An 18035-nucleotide genomic window follows, 5' to 3' on the forward strand; every position below is an offset into this window, starting at 1 on the left:
TTTTTGACTTTGTTTTTGCTTTACCACTGGGATCTAGGTTACAGTCTGAGCTCAGATGTATTTGAATAATGCAAAGTGAGTATTTGCAAAGGGGTCTCCCATTTGTCCTGTGAAATCCACACAGTCACAGCCCCCTCCAGGCACAGTTTTGTCTAAGGAAATGTAGTATTTCTAGAAAGCAGAGGGAACTCTTATCTTGCTACAGTCCACAGCACTCAGACGCAGTCCAATACTCAGATGGGCGTTACATTGCACTAATGGCTAAGGCCATTGTGCCTAAGCTAGGAATTCAGCTTCACCGCTGCAGCCCAAGTCCTGTCTCTTATTCCCAGGGACACGTGACTCCAGTTTATATTGCTGGTGTTTGATCTAGGAGATCAAGAGACCAGAGTAACTCCACAGGCTCAAACTCACCTTCAGTGGCAGCACACCTATTTAAATTTCACTCAGTTGTTCAAGATTAGCAATGAACAACTTCAAAAAATCTGCTACAATTCAGGGCTGGCCCTTGGCTTTACACAAAAGAAAACTGCAAAGTGGAGATCTTTGGGGAGAAAGAGGGTTTAGTAACAGGTGATGCTGAGGAGGGATAATTTCTAAGGAAAGCATGCAGGGCAGCATTAGCACATGATATTTTAGGAAATGACAGAGGACTGAGGCTTTCACAACAAGATTTCTAACTATGCTGCCCTCATCCTCCTAAGAAAAGAAGGAGCATGGGAGAGCAGACCCTATGGTCACAGATTACTGGGAAGCCATGGGAATAGCTTGTTGCTTACAGCACAGCTTAGTGTATTTAATCCTGTGTTAATTTTGTGCTACAGTAGCCCTTAGTGGTGTCCCAGGTTTTTCCCTCTTCCAGCTGCAGCCCACCTGCCCAGCACAGAAGTGACAGGCCCTTCCTGGGGAATCGGCAAGTGGAAAGTAACATCTTTGCACTTGGTGTTTGGGGATGAAGCTTGCTGGTAGCTGAGGAGGAACACGAAGGTCTGTCTAGAGCAGTACCACCACCTCGTGGGGAGGCTGCAACATCCCATGGCACCTATTCCTTTCCAAGATTCACAGAGCAGCAAATAACTGATAAGCACAAATGCAAAGTTATCAACCTTCCCTTATGGTGGCAGCTCTCCAATTTCAACATCCAGTTCTATGCAAACAGGCAAAGTTGAGGAGGGGGGAAACTCTTCCTTCCTCTTTCAGCTCCCTCTTGCATTCCATGACGCAATGGGCTAAGGGAGACATGCTGCTGCTCTCAACAGTTACTCTCAGTACTTCCTGTATTGTTGAAACAAGGGTGCAAGAGGAAAGGCACAGGAGAGCAGAGCTGTTAGGAAAACAGCCACTACAGTCCACAAAACCGACACAGTACGTACAGTCATTTGTTTTCAGCCTCCCAACACAGAATTTCACTTTAAAATTAGTCCTTAGAGATTCATTTATAAGGATTATCAAATACAGCCATCGTAGGCTATTACAGACTACATTAAATAAGCCAGCCAGTATCTGACAGGTACCATTTGAAATTTTGAAGCAAATCAGAATCAAAGTGTCATTTCCATTTATTCTAATACTTGTTTTGATGCACTGGCATTAGAGGAGAAAGTAGTGCCCCAGTGTTCCCAGCTGCCTAGTCCCAGCAGGATGACACACCAGCTTTTGATACCATCTTCTGTATCCTCAGGGACAACATGGAGATCCCAGACAGGGGAACTGAGGGAACACACTGACCTTCAAGCTGAAACAAAATGCTCTACAGACCTAGAAGACTGCATTTGACTAAAGGCTCCTTTTATCTCCTGCTAGTATTAAACATTTTCCTGTAGAAACATTCTAGCACTACAGAGGACACAATACACCAGGTGTAGCCTCCTGGGACAGTGGTGACACAGGTGCAGCTGCCAAGTAGTGTCTTAGAGCTGTGGGCCTCGGTCCTACCAGGATTACCCTGTTTGGCTCACTGCTGTTGTTTAGGGCAAGCACACAAGCAAAGCCCAATGATTCTCAGTTAATTGTCACTGCTGTGACTGCAACAGCCTACAAGGGAGCTCAAAGCTGACAGCAGTCCAGACTAAGGAAAGCAGACAACCCTGTACAAAGCCAAAAGGGATGTTCCAGCAGCAACAGAACAGAAGTCAGTTTGAACAGAAAAGCACTCTGATACCCAGAATCAAATGGCAGAGCTTATCACACAGCACCCAAGATGAATAAAGCAGAAGGTTCCACTTTATTTTTTTAAAAGATTATACTGTGGAAGCTCTAGGAAAAGAATCTTATTGAAACATTAATACACTAATGGAATGGTAGTTAGTATGACTAACAACCATTAGGTGCAGACAGCAACAAGGACTGAGTTCAAACACCCTGTAAGGGATCTCTTCAATCAAGCAAATGCTTTGAGACAACACTTCCTCTCATCAGAAAAGCTGAGTCTGCACAAGTTGTGCCTGACACCTTCTCTGGATTCAGAGGATCTAAGCTACCTCCACTGACTACAGCTACGGTATCAAGCTGTAGGAGAGGTATGGTAGCACAGAGGACTCATGATCAAAGCCCAAGCTGCTGGGGTTTTGGCCATTCCTCATCACCTTTCATGTCACTCAATCTCTTTTGCCCTGTAAACATTAGGTCAAACTAGGAAGGCGACCTTTTCATTATTGTTACAGCCCAAACAATTAAAATGTTAAAAGTATCAAAATTGAGATCACACCCACAAGCAGGTCTTGGGGCTCACTCCAGCTGCTGCATCAGTTTGCAAACATTTTATGTTTAAGTGTTTTGAAGCATCCTTCTTCACAACTTATGTGTAAAACTGCCAGTAAAGGCTGCTATTACCTTAAAGATGTTCTCCACCTTTCCTTTCTTCCCTGCAGGGACATTTGTGGGATGAATCCACAGGGACAAGGGGCTTTTCTCAGATGATTTATCCCTAGGATAATCTCTACAGCAGTTGGCTCACAGGTGTAAAGAAACATTCCTGTATTGCACCCCCACAAAGGATTTCTTCACCAGCAAGAAGAGAACACATCACTGTGCATCCCAGCACCACACACCACTAAAGCAGTGTAGCTGGTCCCTGAAGGGTAGAAAGGAAAGGTAGAGAACATCTTTAAGGTAATAGCAGCCTTTACCAGCAGTTTTACACATAAGTTGTGAAGAGGGATGCTCAAAACACTTGAACACAAAACATTTGCAAACTGATGCTCCCACGCATTAAGCCCACACAAGATGTAACACTCTTCATGTGTGGTTCCCTAAATAAAAAAAATATCAGCAGCTGGATGTTACCAGGAACAGACAGATTTGTAAGGAAATAAGCCTGGCTAATAACATCCCTAGGACCAAAGCACCAAGTGCTCCAGAGCGCAACACTGAAACAATCAGGATGTGTGGGTTGAAAATCTCCAGAATTTGAAAGCTTTCAATTTGTTTGAGAAGCAGTTTCTGGCTTTGGGATAAAAGGGCCTGTCATGTGGTTTAAATGCCAGAATCCTCTATAAACAACTGATCACAGAGACAGTGAAACACCAAGCATTGGCAAGCATTGCCAAAAGCTCGTCCTCCCTGCAGTGTTCAAATTGTTACGCTCAAGCCAGGTGGAGGGGAAAACTATCACACTGCAGAACACATGCTAAATAACTATGTCAAGAGCTGGCGTGTTTTGAGGACTCCTGATATCGTCCCTAGCTGATTTCTCACCAGTTATACATGATTTCTAACCCACATCACTAGATGGATCATAAACACGTATCTTTACATTCAAATTAACTTTAAGCTAAAGATTAGCACGCATTATGGTGAAGCAGAGATAACAGTAACTATACCACAAGCTAAGACACTGATAAAGGTCAACAGGCACAAGGCAATAAGAAGCAACATTTCTCATCTATGCTGATGCCCCCCCAAAACCCAGCTGCTGTTATTTGTCCCAGTCTTGTTATGCACAATTGGGTGTATTTAAAATTGGGCCACTGAGCAGTTTGAGCATGCTGTATTCTTAAAACCAGGGAGAGGAGAATACATGCCATCTTAAGTCAAGTGCTAGAAAACAAACTCAGGAGAAATATCGCTGCTGGGATGTGATACTTCACTGGCCTGCTTCTGAGTTTGAGCAGGAAGGAAGCACAGCACACAAGGTACAGAAGATACAAACCAAAGTATTCAAATTCTTCACACAGGAAGTTTAAAATGCAAGACTTATCAAAAAATCATTACTCTTTCTGTAATCTCACTTCATTATTTTAGTTGACATAAATACCTTTTAAGCAAAAGATAAAAATAAAAGATATTAAGTGTTACATTTGTAGAACAAAATTAACATGGAACTAAAGCGGGGGAGTACGCTACAATACCCCAAGCTATAGACATGCTGTTGCCTTTGAAGCCTGTGCTTCAACCCTGCTGCTTTTAGTTTCAAAATAAATAGGAGTAACAGAAATAGCCCGATGTCTTGTTGAAAATTTTTGTGGAGTCAAGACATTTACTGCTGTATTGAAAGTTTTTCCAAAATGAAGAACTAAATGAAAACTTATGAAAGATCATGAACTCTCTATATTCATTCTCAACCAAGAGTGCAATTGATTCAATATGCATATGGTAAAGAAAAGAAGTCAAATGATAATGAGCAAAAATTAGGGATACTGCCTTCACCTTTTAATCCACTGGCATAACACCCCCTTCAGAATAAACAGCATAAAACTTTCCTGAATGTATCTGGCATGATATTCAACAGCTTCACATATTTTCTACTTTAATTTGATCTTTTTTTCCCAATCCTTGGCTAAAATTGGTCATACTGTACGAGAACTTAGAAGAGCTATCATCGCTAATTGCTCACAATTTGCCAGTGTAATTTCTAGAGATGGCACCATGCTAGCCCACCATCCACATCAGAGAGGCTGTTTTACAAAGTCATTTTGCTTTGTTGCCAGAAGTTAGGCCACGTCCACACAGCCAGCATCCTTCTCAACCACATCAGAAACTGTAGGTGCACACACTTGCGCACATCACCTCTCCAGCCACTTTCTGCTGGATCATGCAACTCTCCCTCTATCTTGCAAGAGCAGCTTCAACACTGGGGACTGTTTAGATTACTGAGGAGATCGAAATGGACATGTGATGTGAAAGAAGGAAGATACACACAGTAACTCCTCTTACCTGCTCCCATACGGGAAGAACAAGGAAGCATTACAAAAATCTAATAGCAGTGTACTTTGTACATCAGTGTACTTCCTGGTGCAGGCACAAAGCAGTTCCAACAGGTCCCAGCTGCCACAAAGTAAGGAAAATAGTACAACAGAGAATTGATCAAAGCCTGTAGTGGTCTGAATACTGTTTGTTCACCTGGCAGCTTATCAGTGAGCCTGGACACAATTCACAATTAAGGAATGAAAACAGGACACAGGGTAAACAGCAATATTCTATTTTTACAGGCAGGCAATGAAAGGTCTAGTGATTTTGACAGAATCACAGGGAAGCACAGTCTCAAAGGTAATACAGACTTGTAGCCTCTCAGACTCCCACTTCAGAAACAAGACTTTGCTCTGCAGCTGCAGTCAGGGGTTAGATCAGGTGTGGCAAAGCTCCCTCACCTCAGAAGCCACATAAATTGCACCCACCTCCTCCAGGATCCCTATTACCTGACTCCAGCCCCACTAAGTTCCTGGCTCAGGCAATCAGTGGAGTCTAGGGCATGAAGTTCCACCCTCTCTATTTAAATAAAGTTTTTGGTGGCAGAGTGTCTCCTTGCTGTAGGTGCACAGTGTTCAACACCAAATGACCCCAATTCCAAGTACTACTGCGGTACAAAAACTTTCCACATCATTTCAGCAGTCAGCTCACTAGAAATCCAGATGGAAAGCATGCCTTGATGGTGACAGAGATCCACAAATCCCTAAGACGACTTGTCAAGAATGAGGATTTAAGCTATCTATTTGAGAGTTTAGTTTCTATCAAAGCCCAATTTTAATTTCAAATTCTAATTCTAATTTCTATCAAGCCACAAATCTGTAAGCTGGGCTCCAGAATACACCAGTAGAAGACCAACAAATCCCATAGCAGATTATCTTTTAAAATCACTCTGAATTCTTGAGACAGAACTAAAAAATTGAATTTTTACAGAAAAGGCATAAAATTACCCTGCTTGATGATTGGTTATAATCAATATATTGTATTATCCTGTTAAGGAAAAAAAATGCAACCACAAAAGTCCTTTCCCTCAGAGCACTGCAGAAATGTTGCCCTCAGTTCCAAGAGTGAAGGAAAAAAATATTAATCTGTCCATTTTCCCATAGATTTAGTAAGTTTGAGCCTGCAACAGCAAAAAATATTCTCAGTCTGATTATTCCTTTCCATGCTCAACTTCAAGCCACATCTGCTGCTCAAAAGGAAAGAGAAGGCCAGATTTCATCTTACAGTTGGTTCCTCAGAAGATGTGATCCACATGAACTGCCTACATTTTTCTTGGTCCATAAAATTCCAGCAAGAGACAACCACAATGTACTTGCCAGAGAGAAATATTTCAAACATTTCAAATAGAACAAAAATCATAACATAAGCACCACAAAGGAGAACAGATAACCAGTCAGAAGGCCAGTTAAAAACAGCTGAGCAAACTTTTTAAACAGAAGTCCAATAATGTGAACAGGCAAGGAAGAAAACAAGGGCACATTATGCTAACAGTATCACCACAGTGAGCTGCCTTCAAACAACACTGAACAAAGCAGAACCAGTTTAGCTAAGCATTTTCCATCCTATTCCAAGCATATCCAAGCATCCTAGACACATTCAGAGTTCAGACAGGAACTTTGTGACCTAGCAAAAGAAAGGTGAGAACGCATCTGAAATTGCATTTCAATGAAGCCCTAGGTGTAGATTTTGATATTTGAAACAAACACCAGATGGTTCACAGAGTTCCACGTGCTCTTTGGGGCAGAGTTACTAACAATCAGTGTAATGTCAACCTACAGCAAGGTCTTCAGCTTCAGCAATTTGTACTCACAGCACCACCTTTTCTTTTTTAAAAAGACATTCCCCACATCTGTAAATTAAGGGTCTAGGGAAAAGCAGAGAAAAAAGATGTAGCAACAAAAATGCAAGGTGGTTTCATAGTTGCTTCTGAAGTGTGATGCAAAGTTTTCTTATTCACAACCTTCATCCATTCTACATATGCAACACCTGACATTGCCACTTCACTGTCACAGTCACTTCGTAGTCCAGGACAGAAATTTAGAGGGATGTTTTATCCAGTTAACAGACAAGACAATCCTTAGCCTGCCGGCTCTTCATCCATCCTATTTGCAAAGAGACCTGCTCCTTCATTTCCTGCTGAATGAAACACATCCAAACATGACATGACCTGTTAGTCCACAGCCAGGAAAGGACTTCTAACACACATTCACCTGAACAAAAGAAGATTTTTGTGGTTATTTATATGTGTTCTTCTATCTGACAAGATGAAAGACAGTCAAACAGCCAGGCCATTATCAAAGAAACTAAATCTGTTCATCCCAGAATCCTAACACATAGCTGACTAAACGCTAACTTGCCAAAGCACAAAGAACAACACCCAAGAGATGTTTCTCTTAACAGAAATGCTTAGTGAAGCCTATTCTGCATTTTACTTTCCCAGTCCTGATAGATAGCTGTGCATTTCCCAACCCATTTTACCTTTTTAATAATCACAAATGCTTTTTACCAAAAGACATAACCAACTGAATAGCTAGATCAAACAAAGACGACATGCACTTCAGCAGTTAACCTTGGCAAAAAAATTATTTTGGGGGACAATATTCCTGAAACTAAAAGATGCTCACCACTGTCTGTTCCTAGTTCTTATCTCCCATATTGCCTCACCTGACATTGCAAAGAATAAGAAGATTCTGGACCGCAGGAAGAGTGGAATTCTCATTCTGTCCTGTCACCAGGTGCCTGTCCAGCACAACATGTACAGCATCTGGACTGCTGGCTAAATAAAGGAGAAAAAGCAACAAGCATTGTGTTAGTGGACACTACTTCAGTTTCAGTATCACATCTCTGATGGAACTAACACAGAAGATAACTATTTTGACCACAGAGATTTGCTGGCTGGCTGGCACACTGATCTATAACCCCCACAGGCAGGAACAATCTTGAGCCCCCAGTCCTGAAACAATTTCACTAGAAAGTCCTTCTCCGATAGGACAGCAGGATCAGTCCCTTGATGCAATTAACATCAGATGGGTAAAGCACATATAAAGAGATTTTCATAATAAAAACCTCAAAGTATATATTTTAAAGTTGTAATTACCCTGCAATACAACATAAACTCATCTTATGTAAGACATCGAAGTTGTCATCACCATGCTACAAAGAGCTTGCAGGAAGATACTTATTTTCTGGCCAATTATAATTGGCCAGATATAAAAACCCCAACATGTTGATATCTACCAGCAATTGTTCAGTACTCCAACTATTTAAGTCACCTCATTCCAGACAGAACCATTATTTTGTCAGTAATGAAGAACTCTTACTTTCTTCTCCCTCTCCCAGCCACTGACTGGCTAAATATAGGCCAAGTGCCAAACCACAGATGCTTTTCCTCTTCTTGCTTAATTTGTCAGTACCACTGCAACCAAGTATGCGTGACAACCACTGAGACACCAGCTTTTAAACTGTCCATACTACATAGCACCCATTATGCAGAAGGTGGCAGCAGCAGCTCATTCAAAAAAGCATAAAGATGCCATTCAAACACACAAACAGGCTGACAGCAGCACGGATGGAAGAGGATTAAGGAAAGAATATACAGCAATTTGACAAGACAGTGGCATTTCTTCTTAGTGAAAAATAGATGCATGGTATTAGGAGCCTGGTTATTTCCCCTCCATGCCATGTGCATAGTCTGTAATCTAGCCACTTCAAAATGTATCAATTCAATGGGTGGCACTACTCTCTTAAGTAAAGGGTGACTTAAATACCACAGGCATCTCATTATTCTCTTTAAAGACAGATTCTAAAAAAATACCTAACAAAATAGGAGACTGAACGACAGCTGCAACTGAAAAATAGGGCCATTTACAGCTTTTTATTCAACTCTCCCTATAGCTCTTCAGTATTGCAAGAATGGGGCATGTAAAGGAAAATGACACTTTTCCCTGCACATCCAGAAATAATCTAGGAAAAAAGTTACATTTTTGTGCTTTAATGGATTTAGTTTCTCACACAGGACAGAACTTCAGATTTTGCAGTTACAAAGTCAAGCTTCTACATTTTGACTGATAATAATTAATGAAATTACTAGTAACAAAACAAGAAAAATACCACAAAACCAGAACTAGCTACGAGTAAAATACTTGATGGCAGAAGGCAACTAATCAGAGCAACCAAAAACATTCAGTATAATGCCTCCAGCTTTAAATAACGAAGCATTTGCTTGAATAAAAGACAATCCCAGAACTTAACGTCTCCTGGCAGGGCACATGCTCCCTGCCATGCAGCAAGGAAGCCGCTGCAGCACGCTACCTACGTACAGACGTTCCCCTGCAGGTATGGGCTGTGCATCTGCAGATGGATGGCAACTCTCCCGCACACACCCTTCCCTGCAGTACACATTCTTCCTCCACTGCAGGATAAGCAATCCCATGTTTACCGTGAGGTAAAAGAATATGCGTGGACAGCCACAGAGATCAGTGTGCTGATCCACACGCAGTATTTCATGGCATTTATTCTTAAGACACTCATAATTTCTAATCCACTAGGGTGTTTGTTTATATCCACAAAATGGGAATGCAAGATGAGATCCTGTCAGACTCCTGCTCAGCTGCGTAAAATTGGCACACAAACATTCATTTCCAAAACGCAGCCACAAAACTTGAAGTTCTGGACAACAAGAGAGTGACATACCACTAAATGTAGCTCCAGAATCTTTCACGAAGTCTTCCACAATAATAGACAAACTGGCAAAATTAGGTTGCCTTACTAGTTCATACACAGAGGGCTGAAAAAGATCAAAAGGAAATAAATGTCTTGCTTTTTATAGAAAAAAGCCAAGCAAAACCAACACATACTCCCCCCTGCAATTTATTTCTCTGTTCCCTTTACGATTCTCCCAACCATACACAGGAAACAAAACAGAAATGAAGCATAAAACCAAGTGACCACAAGCAGCTTCATGGATTTTCTGTAGGGAGCAAACTGAAAATTTTTAAGTGAGACAAAGAAAGAATGACACCAAGCAATTTCTGCACATCAGCTGGACACTGAACAGTGTGCATGCAGTTAACTTCATGCAAGAGCAGACCTGTTTAGCTGTTGGACAAAACATTTGGACACAAATGCTATGCCACTTGCAGAGTCCAAATAACAGTACTCTGCTTTGGAATGAATATGGGAAACAGCTTAAACGAAGAGAGAAAAATTAAGAGTACTTAGTTCAGCTTTTATATGCACTGGAGGAAATTGAATTTTATGGTTTCCATAGCAACTATAGCTAGGCGACATCATGCCTTATTTAAAATATTTTATCATGGATTGTAATGCCAAATACAAGCACATCAGGACATGGATAACTTTTGTGAGTCCCATAAACTTAATTTCTTAACTTTGCATGTCAATTTCCAACTCTAGAAGTCGTACTACAGAGGTTTGCCTTATCTTGGCACACAGATACAACTGCCATATAAATGGTCTGCGAGGTCAGAGATATGACTATCATTAAATAAAACATCAACAGCATCTGCCCACTTTTTGAACTACAAGCCAGTTTGTACTAACGGCCTTTTTTCCTAAAGCTTCCACTACCTTTTAAAAATGGTAGAGCGCCTTGAGAAATACAACTTGCCTCCAGCATTCATGAAACCAAAAAAGTAATCTTAAAGGCCCTCAGCTATGAATCCAAAGAGCTGCAGCAGTCATTTCCAGCATTCTATTGATTCAGTTTAAAGTTTACTGAACAATCGGGAAGGAAAACACTCCACATGACAGCTGAAGTGAGACAAACCCTTCATGCACTCTGTGTTGGGCCCCCTTGCCAATGACAACTCTTCATGTCTTGCACGTAAACCAAGGGTACCAAACTGATGATTTATATTTGTAGGAAGTTCTCGGATAAGACCAGAAACACCAGCACAATCACCTGAAATCACAGGCCCCCACACAGCAAAAAAGGCCCCAACAGCAAGAGTCAGGTGAAAGCTGAGCCTACCCCTGTCAGGCTGTATCCCTGAAATACCCAGGATTTATCCTCGTTGGTGGCACAACACAAAGCTGCAACTCCGTGTCCAATGGCACAGATAGGCTCTAGAGAAAAATCAAAGCGTATTTGAGCAGCTGTGAGCATCTTCAAGTAGCCAAAACAGAGGAGTGTTAATGAGATTCTTCATGTTACAGCATGTTGCCTTCCTGCAATAAAATTATACTGCACTGTTTATACGCTCTTAGGCTGTAAGGTTTTTCCTGCACACTACAATAAAAATTGCAAAGAGTTACTAGCTGTTAACTCCAAGTCCAGAGACAGCACCAGTCAAAGAGAAAAACCACACATTCAAATGGTAAGTGAGAAGCACACATAAGCCTTGATTAACTACAGCCTTAATGATGATCCTGGTACATTCCATATTCAGCTCTGAACCTTGAATCCTACTGACTTGGAGAGAGCCATTTCTGTTTCACTGTAAGGCAGAGAACCCTCTTCTGACACAAGCATTGAAAAGCTACTGATGTTTTTTATATACATTTACATAAAGAGGATACTTTTTAAGAGAAGATACATTTCTCTAAAGCAGCTCTTTCCAGTTCTGAATGCTCTTCAACTATGTAAACGTTTTTAAGTCATTGGAAGGTAACAGTCTTACATGAACAGTTCAGTAGTACTATTTTATTTAACAAAATATCTAATGACGTTCACCTACTGTTCTCAGTGCTGAAGTGCTGCAATATCTTAGCCAGGTATCCGCTGTTTGCAAGGTCAGTCACAGCCCCGGGACAGTTTGGAATCAGCAACGCGTGGTATCTAGCGCCTAGCAAAGAGGAAAGGATAAACTAATTGTAATATCAGCAACATACAAAAAAGCCTGATTATAAACACATTTCAGACTTGACAAAATTAAGACAATACCACATAAGTCAGTCAAAACTGTATAAACTGAACGAACTAAAGAAACTAGCAGATATATGTGGAGTCGAGAAAAAGGTCCTTTTTAGGACAAAGAACATACATTTTTAGCAAGACAGTCTTATCCAGGCAAAGCTTAAAAGCTTTGTCTGCTAGCTTCTACTTCAGCAAAACATTTATTTTAAAAAAACAACAATATATAGTGTGTGTATACATATATAAAAGAGAGAGAACATATATATTGTGTGTATATATATAAAATAAGAGAGAATTACCAGTCCAAGATAAGTAAGAAAATAACAACTGTAGTTGCCAGGACTTCCTCTTAAATAAAAAAAATAGCAACTGTAATTGCCAGGGCTTCCTCTTAAAACACAAGCTTCACGCCTTTTCTGTGTTGTTCTTCCCTAAAGACCTAACACTAAGAAGCATCTGTTTCCCTGATAAACGGAGAGGACACACTGGCCATTACCATCAATCGACTCCAACTTGGCAGGGTTCGCATACGATTTCATACGAAAGTCCTGTATCCATCGCACGTTGCTCTCATTCACATCCACAAAATCAATTGACTTCCCCTAGGGAAAACACGGTTCAAAGACTGTGGTTAGGATCATTGCACAGACATCCACTACATTTCTTGAAGGATAACCATTGGTATTTTGAGACTTTAGCTCTCAAAAACCTGAAGTTTTCAATTTTTCCCACTTAAGTAGTTCTTCTAATAGTTCTCCCTCCACTCTTTGTGGGTAACAGATACTGGACAGAGAAGTTCAGAACCATACTATAAGAAGAATGCATTCAGTTCAATATTAAGAAAACAGAATTTAAGTAGTCTTTAATCTGTAAATCCAATAAAACACCTCTCAAAAAAAGTTCATTATAATTCTCTCTTGTCAATTGAGGTATCAATTGGTTTCAGCCTGAAATCATAGGAACTGTCCATTTTTACTTACCCCAGGAGTCGCAACTTGCAGATTAAAAGCAGAGCTAGTCAGTGTAAAGCAGTGAAGGAAGGACTGGGCTGATACACCTGAAAAACAGAGTCCAACAACTTAAGGAACCAACAGTTATATTTTAATCCCAGGCACATTAGCTCATTTTATCTAGCAGAGTACACAAACTTGGTTTTTTGCTCATCTTAAAAGCTCTCAGTAATTTCAGAGGGTTATTTTAAGATGTAAGAAATGCACAGCCTTCATTATAGATGAGCATTATCTTAGTTATATTGATAAATACATGATGCAGGTATTCTGTTTCTCCGGGTTGGAGGGTTACAGGGAGGGCAGAGGGAAGGAAAGCAGAAGCGAAGGAAATCTGGGTTCCTCCAGGTACGCATGCAAGCGCAGCTCAGCTGGATGCGTGCTCAGGAGCAGGTATGTGCAGGGGGGAAAACCAGCAGGTATTCAACAGCACAGCTGTGCACAGAGGGGCACGCAGGCACGTGTGCATCGCAGATGAGCATTTATGGAAAGGGAGCACATCTGGGCACAACACAGGTGCACGAGTAGCACGCGTACGTACCCGTGCAGAGCAAAGGCCAACAAAAAGCATGCACGCGTGGCTGCACAGCTCAGCTGCAGTGACTTACACGCACACAGCTGAGACGCACCCCTGCCAATGCACGGCACAGCTGTGCGAGGCACACGCGTGACAGGACGGTGCCTGAAGACGGGGACGCCCGCGCACGGCGCAGCGCGACACGAGCACAGCACGGACGCGCGTGCAAAGCGCGGGGTGCGCGGGGCACGCCACCGATGAGCGTGCAAAGGGACCTGCACGCAGGGGACCGGCCACACAGCGCGGCCGAGGTGAGACGCCGACCCCAGGGCCGGAGGAGATCGCAGTGCCGGGCGAGGCCGGCGCGCCGAAGGGAGGAGCGGGGCCCGCCGGGTCGGGGTGTTCCCTCCGAGAGCGTCTCACCCGCGGCGGCGGCGCTGGCGACGATGAGGCAGGTGGGCTTGCCGAGCCGGTCCGACATGGCGCGGGGCGCGGCGGGGCCCGGCGGCGGGGGAGGCCGTCTCCTCATGCGGGCGAGCCGCGCATGCGCAGTGCGGGGAGAAGGAGAGACGCGCGCGCCGCCGGCGGCCGTTGGGCGAAGCGCGCGGAGGCGCCTGAGGGGGAGCGCGGGAAGGGCGGCGGGCAGCGGCGGGCGGTCGTGAGGGGTCCCTGGGTCCCGGTGCCTTTTAAACCCTCGGGGGACACCGCGGCGGATCATGCGGATCACCTGGTGGCACGTCCCACCTGCCTCCCCCCGCCACCGTGCAGCGGCCGCCGTGCTTTATTTCCCCTTAATAGTCAGCGTGTTGGTATCCTTCGCAGCTCTCCTCAGGCTCTGCTCTAGCAGTACGGCTGTTTTCCTCATCAAGTTTTATATCGGGTTTTGATTTTTGATATATTTTTTTTCCTCATCAAATTGATACTGATACCCAGTAGGACTGAAACACTGAAGACTTCTTATAGGGACCACCCCACCTCAGAGAAGGGGAAGTCAGTGACACCATGCTGCGGACTGGAAATGAAAAAGCAGGCATTAATGTCAAAATGTCAGCTAATTTTCAATGCCCAGCTGAGAGGCCACATCCAGCTGCAGTGTTGGGTTTCAAACCTCTTTGCTGTAACTACACAAAGTCCCTCCTCAGCCGACCAAACACCAGAAGCCTTCCCCCAAAGCCCAGGCCACCTTGGATCATGGTTTATTCTGCTAATGATGTGTTCCTGACACGAGATAAGGAGGAGCAAAACTCCTTTGATAAACCCAAGCTGGTTTTTAAGTTACAGGCTTAACCTGTTATTGGCTTAAGCTGGTTTTAAGTTATTTTAAGTTATCTCTGAGGTTTTGCTCTTGATACCTGTCACCCTCAGGATGAATAACCTCAGGGATGTTGTAGAGGGACAGACGTACATTCTGCTCTTTTGCATCCCTGAAGAAGCCACAACTAATTATGCTATATGGGATGATACAGGATGCACACAGATCTGTCAGAGTGGTTTGCTGAAAAAAAAAGATGGGTGAAATGCATGGATGAAGACCTGGCTGATTTCCCAGAGCTACTGGAGTGAGCATCAGAATTGCAAGCTAAATAAAGGCATCCACACCTTCCTGAAACTGTTCTTCCCATCCCTCATATCTGGTCCGGATTGCCTTCTTTGCGTACGCTCTTAATCTTTAATAAGTCATTATTCTTCAAGAAAAATGTTCATTTATTGCAGGTGTCATTGCTTTCAGCTCTGTGGCTCACTGGAGGAAAAGTAATTTTTGTAAACCTTGTTCAGTTTCAGGATTTGCATTTTTCATCTCTGTGTTAATTTAATAGGTTTATCTCTTGATGGTTGCTAGTGTATTACAAAGAGAAAATGCTATTATAAAATGATAGAAATAAAATGAAGACAGTACAATTCTGCTATTATTTTTGTTTATTTATTTGAAAGGACCTAATTTCTAGCCTGGCTTCCTAAAGGAAATGTAACTTATGCCATCAGGCTCTCTGCTTGTCTGTTTCTTCAGTCATCTGTCCGTCAGTCTCCTTTTCTCTCCAAAAGTGTGTTCTGAAATCGTAGTCTGGTTAACCGCGGAGATACCTGGATGTTCCTCTCTCTTTGCTTCAGCTTAGCTACCAGAAAATGATTTAAAAAAAAAACAAACAACAACAAACCCAAAACGTATCTTTCACTATTCAGTTAAGCTGCTGTGCAGGGGACTTAGTGCCACTCCAGCAGCCTAAGCCTTTATGGCATGGAGCATCGCATTAATGTTCCTTATTCCTTGCTTGTGAATCCAGTGGGTTTTTTCTGTATCCAAGAGCAAAAAGCAAACTCCTGCCTCAAATCCTGCTCCATCAGCTCTTCCCGTCCTCCCTAGACTGCCCAACGTACAAAGCATTAGAGGACTTGACAATGATTTAAGCTGAAGACATAGAAAAAAATGCATGAGAGCTCCCCAGCTGCTGGGAGATTAAATTATACAGCGATGTCTTAATACTTGATCTTCCACTGCTCAATAGGTGCCAATGCCTCAGTTTTACCAGAGCTCGGTTTTGCAAATGGTCTTCTGTTGAATTCTTTTCCAGCAAGCACTAGATAACGCTTTGCAGCCCCTCTCTGCTTAATTTGGGAGGTTAGCAAGCGTGAGCAGTAACTAGCACTGTGGCAGGACCACAAGGACAACATAAATTATTTGCTACTTCACACAGACTGTTGGTTTTGATAGAGCCTGGACGTTACAGTTACGTTAAGTCAGCTGAGTGCTTCCTCTTCAAATCCCGTCTGGTAAAACATAACTGCTGCGCTTCTCATTTAAAGCGCGGTGATTTGGCACCGGGTCATTTTCTGTGGCTAAATGATAGCTAGAGTAGAAGGGAGCAGGGAAAAGCAATGCAGAGTTTAAGACAATTGTAAACATAGCCTCTGCTTTTCATACGTTTTAAATTTCTATAAATATGTGGAGGGAAAGAAGTAGACGAAACACAGAACGGATGGGTGGAGGATATCCAAACCAGTGTTTGAAAGCACTGAGCTGATGCTACCTTTGCTCTCTCAGTTGGCACCACACTACAGCGATGTGTCTGTCCCGCTGCCTTCCTTGGCAGTGAGAAGAGAAACATATTTTTTGTTTGAAGGAGACACAACGGGAAGATTCCCCAGCCCATTCCCCCTCCTCTCCATCAAGCGAGCAGTCTGTTTCATCTCAGGCCGGGGAGGACAGTTTGTGCAGGTGCTTCCACCAATTCCAAATTCTGGGGAAACCTTCCAGGTTGCAGCATCGCCTGTTGCCGCACCATCCCTGCCGCCTTCCCAGGCACAGCTGCACACCCTCTTCTGTTAAGAGATGGGCCAGGCTCTCACTGTATGAAGGTACGCTTCCCCAGCCTAGGAACTGAAGAAGAGCCGCAGCTCCTTTGAAGCAGTGCTCCCTTGCAGCCCGGGTAGGGCAGGGGAGATTGCCATCTCCGCCCAGACAGCTCATCCATACCTCACTGGCCCAATGTATGTGCTATTTCACACACCCTAACTGGGGGCAGTGGGGAGGGCCAGGCATCCACCCATCCCAGCTTCTCAGATTCAGACTTGGAAAAGAAGAATTTATTTGCTCTCCTGCTCTTAGGAATATTAAGACAAGCTAAAATTTGAGTCCTCAGCTGTGTTTCTGCAGAAAAAAATCTCAGATAATTAAGGCTCTTGCAACTAAAGGCTGCCCCTTTTTCCTGACCCCCAGGGGTTTACAATATTTGTCTTCCCAGTTCTTAAGACATTCATTTCCAAAAGCCTGCAGATTTCTGCAGAGACCCCATTTGGGGCTGGTGTAATCTGACAGCAACTATTTGCAGTGACGTGTACTGCTGAAAACCTCCTCCCCTCTGACAGGTCGGAGGGAATTCCTGGCTCACGCTGATGTGCAGGGACCCCCCCGGCCATCGGCCAGGAGCTCAGGGGATGGTTCACTTGTGAGGATGGATGCTCCTGGGCCAACTTAAAAACAAAACCAAGCAAATCAGAGCACAGCCTAATCTGGCAGGGGAGAGGTCCCAGCAAACAACCGTGCAGCAAAGCCTGGAGACCAGCCTGCAGGACAGGGGATCACTGGGATCAGAAGGGGTTTCCTCTGTGGCTCTGGGTAAGTCTTTAATTGTTCTACACCTTTGTTCCTATGTGGGAATAACAATAATCTTCCTTCGCCTGCTTTCCTGGGGCAGGCTGGAGTTTATTTGGGGCAGGGACTGCCTTTTCTTACAGTTCTCACTACGATTGCTAATCCTAGCAAATATTGAGCCTGCAGGAAACGTGGACATGTGTAAGGAGCGGGAGGGAGAACAGCCATTTTCACTCACACCCCCACATACACAAAGATGCTCACATGAGGAATTATACAATATATCTATGTGTGTATATATATCTCTATATATAGTTTATTTCTCACAATCCTGGTAAGAGTTACAGGTGTATTGGG

General features: G+C 43.2%; 1 protein-coding gene across 4 annotated transcripts in view; it reads right to left on the minus strand.

Moving 5' to 3' along the window:
- The window catches only part of GATD1 (glutamine amidotransferase class 1 domain containing 1), a 27739-nt gene extending 13606 nt beyond the window's left edge, over nt 1-14133 (minus strand). The window contains exons 1-8 of one of the 4 annotated variants that reach the window (XM_072863883.1): nt 14012-14133; nt 13045-13121; nt 12561-12666; nt 11886-11993; nt 11180-11274; nt 9880-9973; nt 7852-7963; nt 6047-7320 (exon numbers count right to left, since the gene is read on the minus strand). In XM_072863883.1, the coding sequence (XP_072719984.1) occupies nt 7314-7320; nt 7852-7963; nt 9880-9973; nt 11180-11274; nt 11886-11993; nt 12561-12666; nt 13045-13121; nt 14012-14117 (705 nt within the window). In that variant the 5' untranslated portion in view covers nt 14118-14133 and the 3' untranslated portion in view covers nt 6047-7313. Of the gene's footprint in view, nt 1-6046; nt 7398-7851; nt 7964-9879; nt 9974-11179; nt 11275-11885; nt 11994-12560; nt 12667-13044; nt 13122-14011 lie in introns of those variants that run through there. The other 3 variants (XM_072863882.1, XM_072863884.1, XM_072863881.1) reach the window with 3 other exon arrangements.
- Nucleotides 14134-18035: the final 3902 nt, after the last annotated feature.

The sequence above is a fragment of the Ciconia boyciana genome, chromosome 6, assembly GCF_034638445.1.
Source record: "Ciconia boyciana chromosome 6, ASM3463844v1, whole genome shotgun sequence".
NCBI lineage: Eukaryota > Metazoa > Chordata > Aves > Ciconiiformes > Ciconiidae > Ciconia > Ciconia boyciana.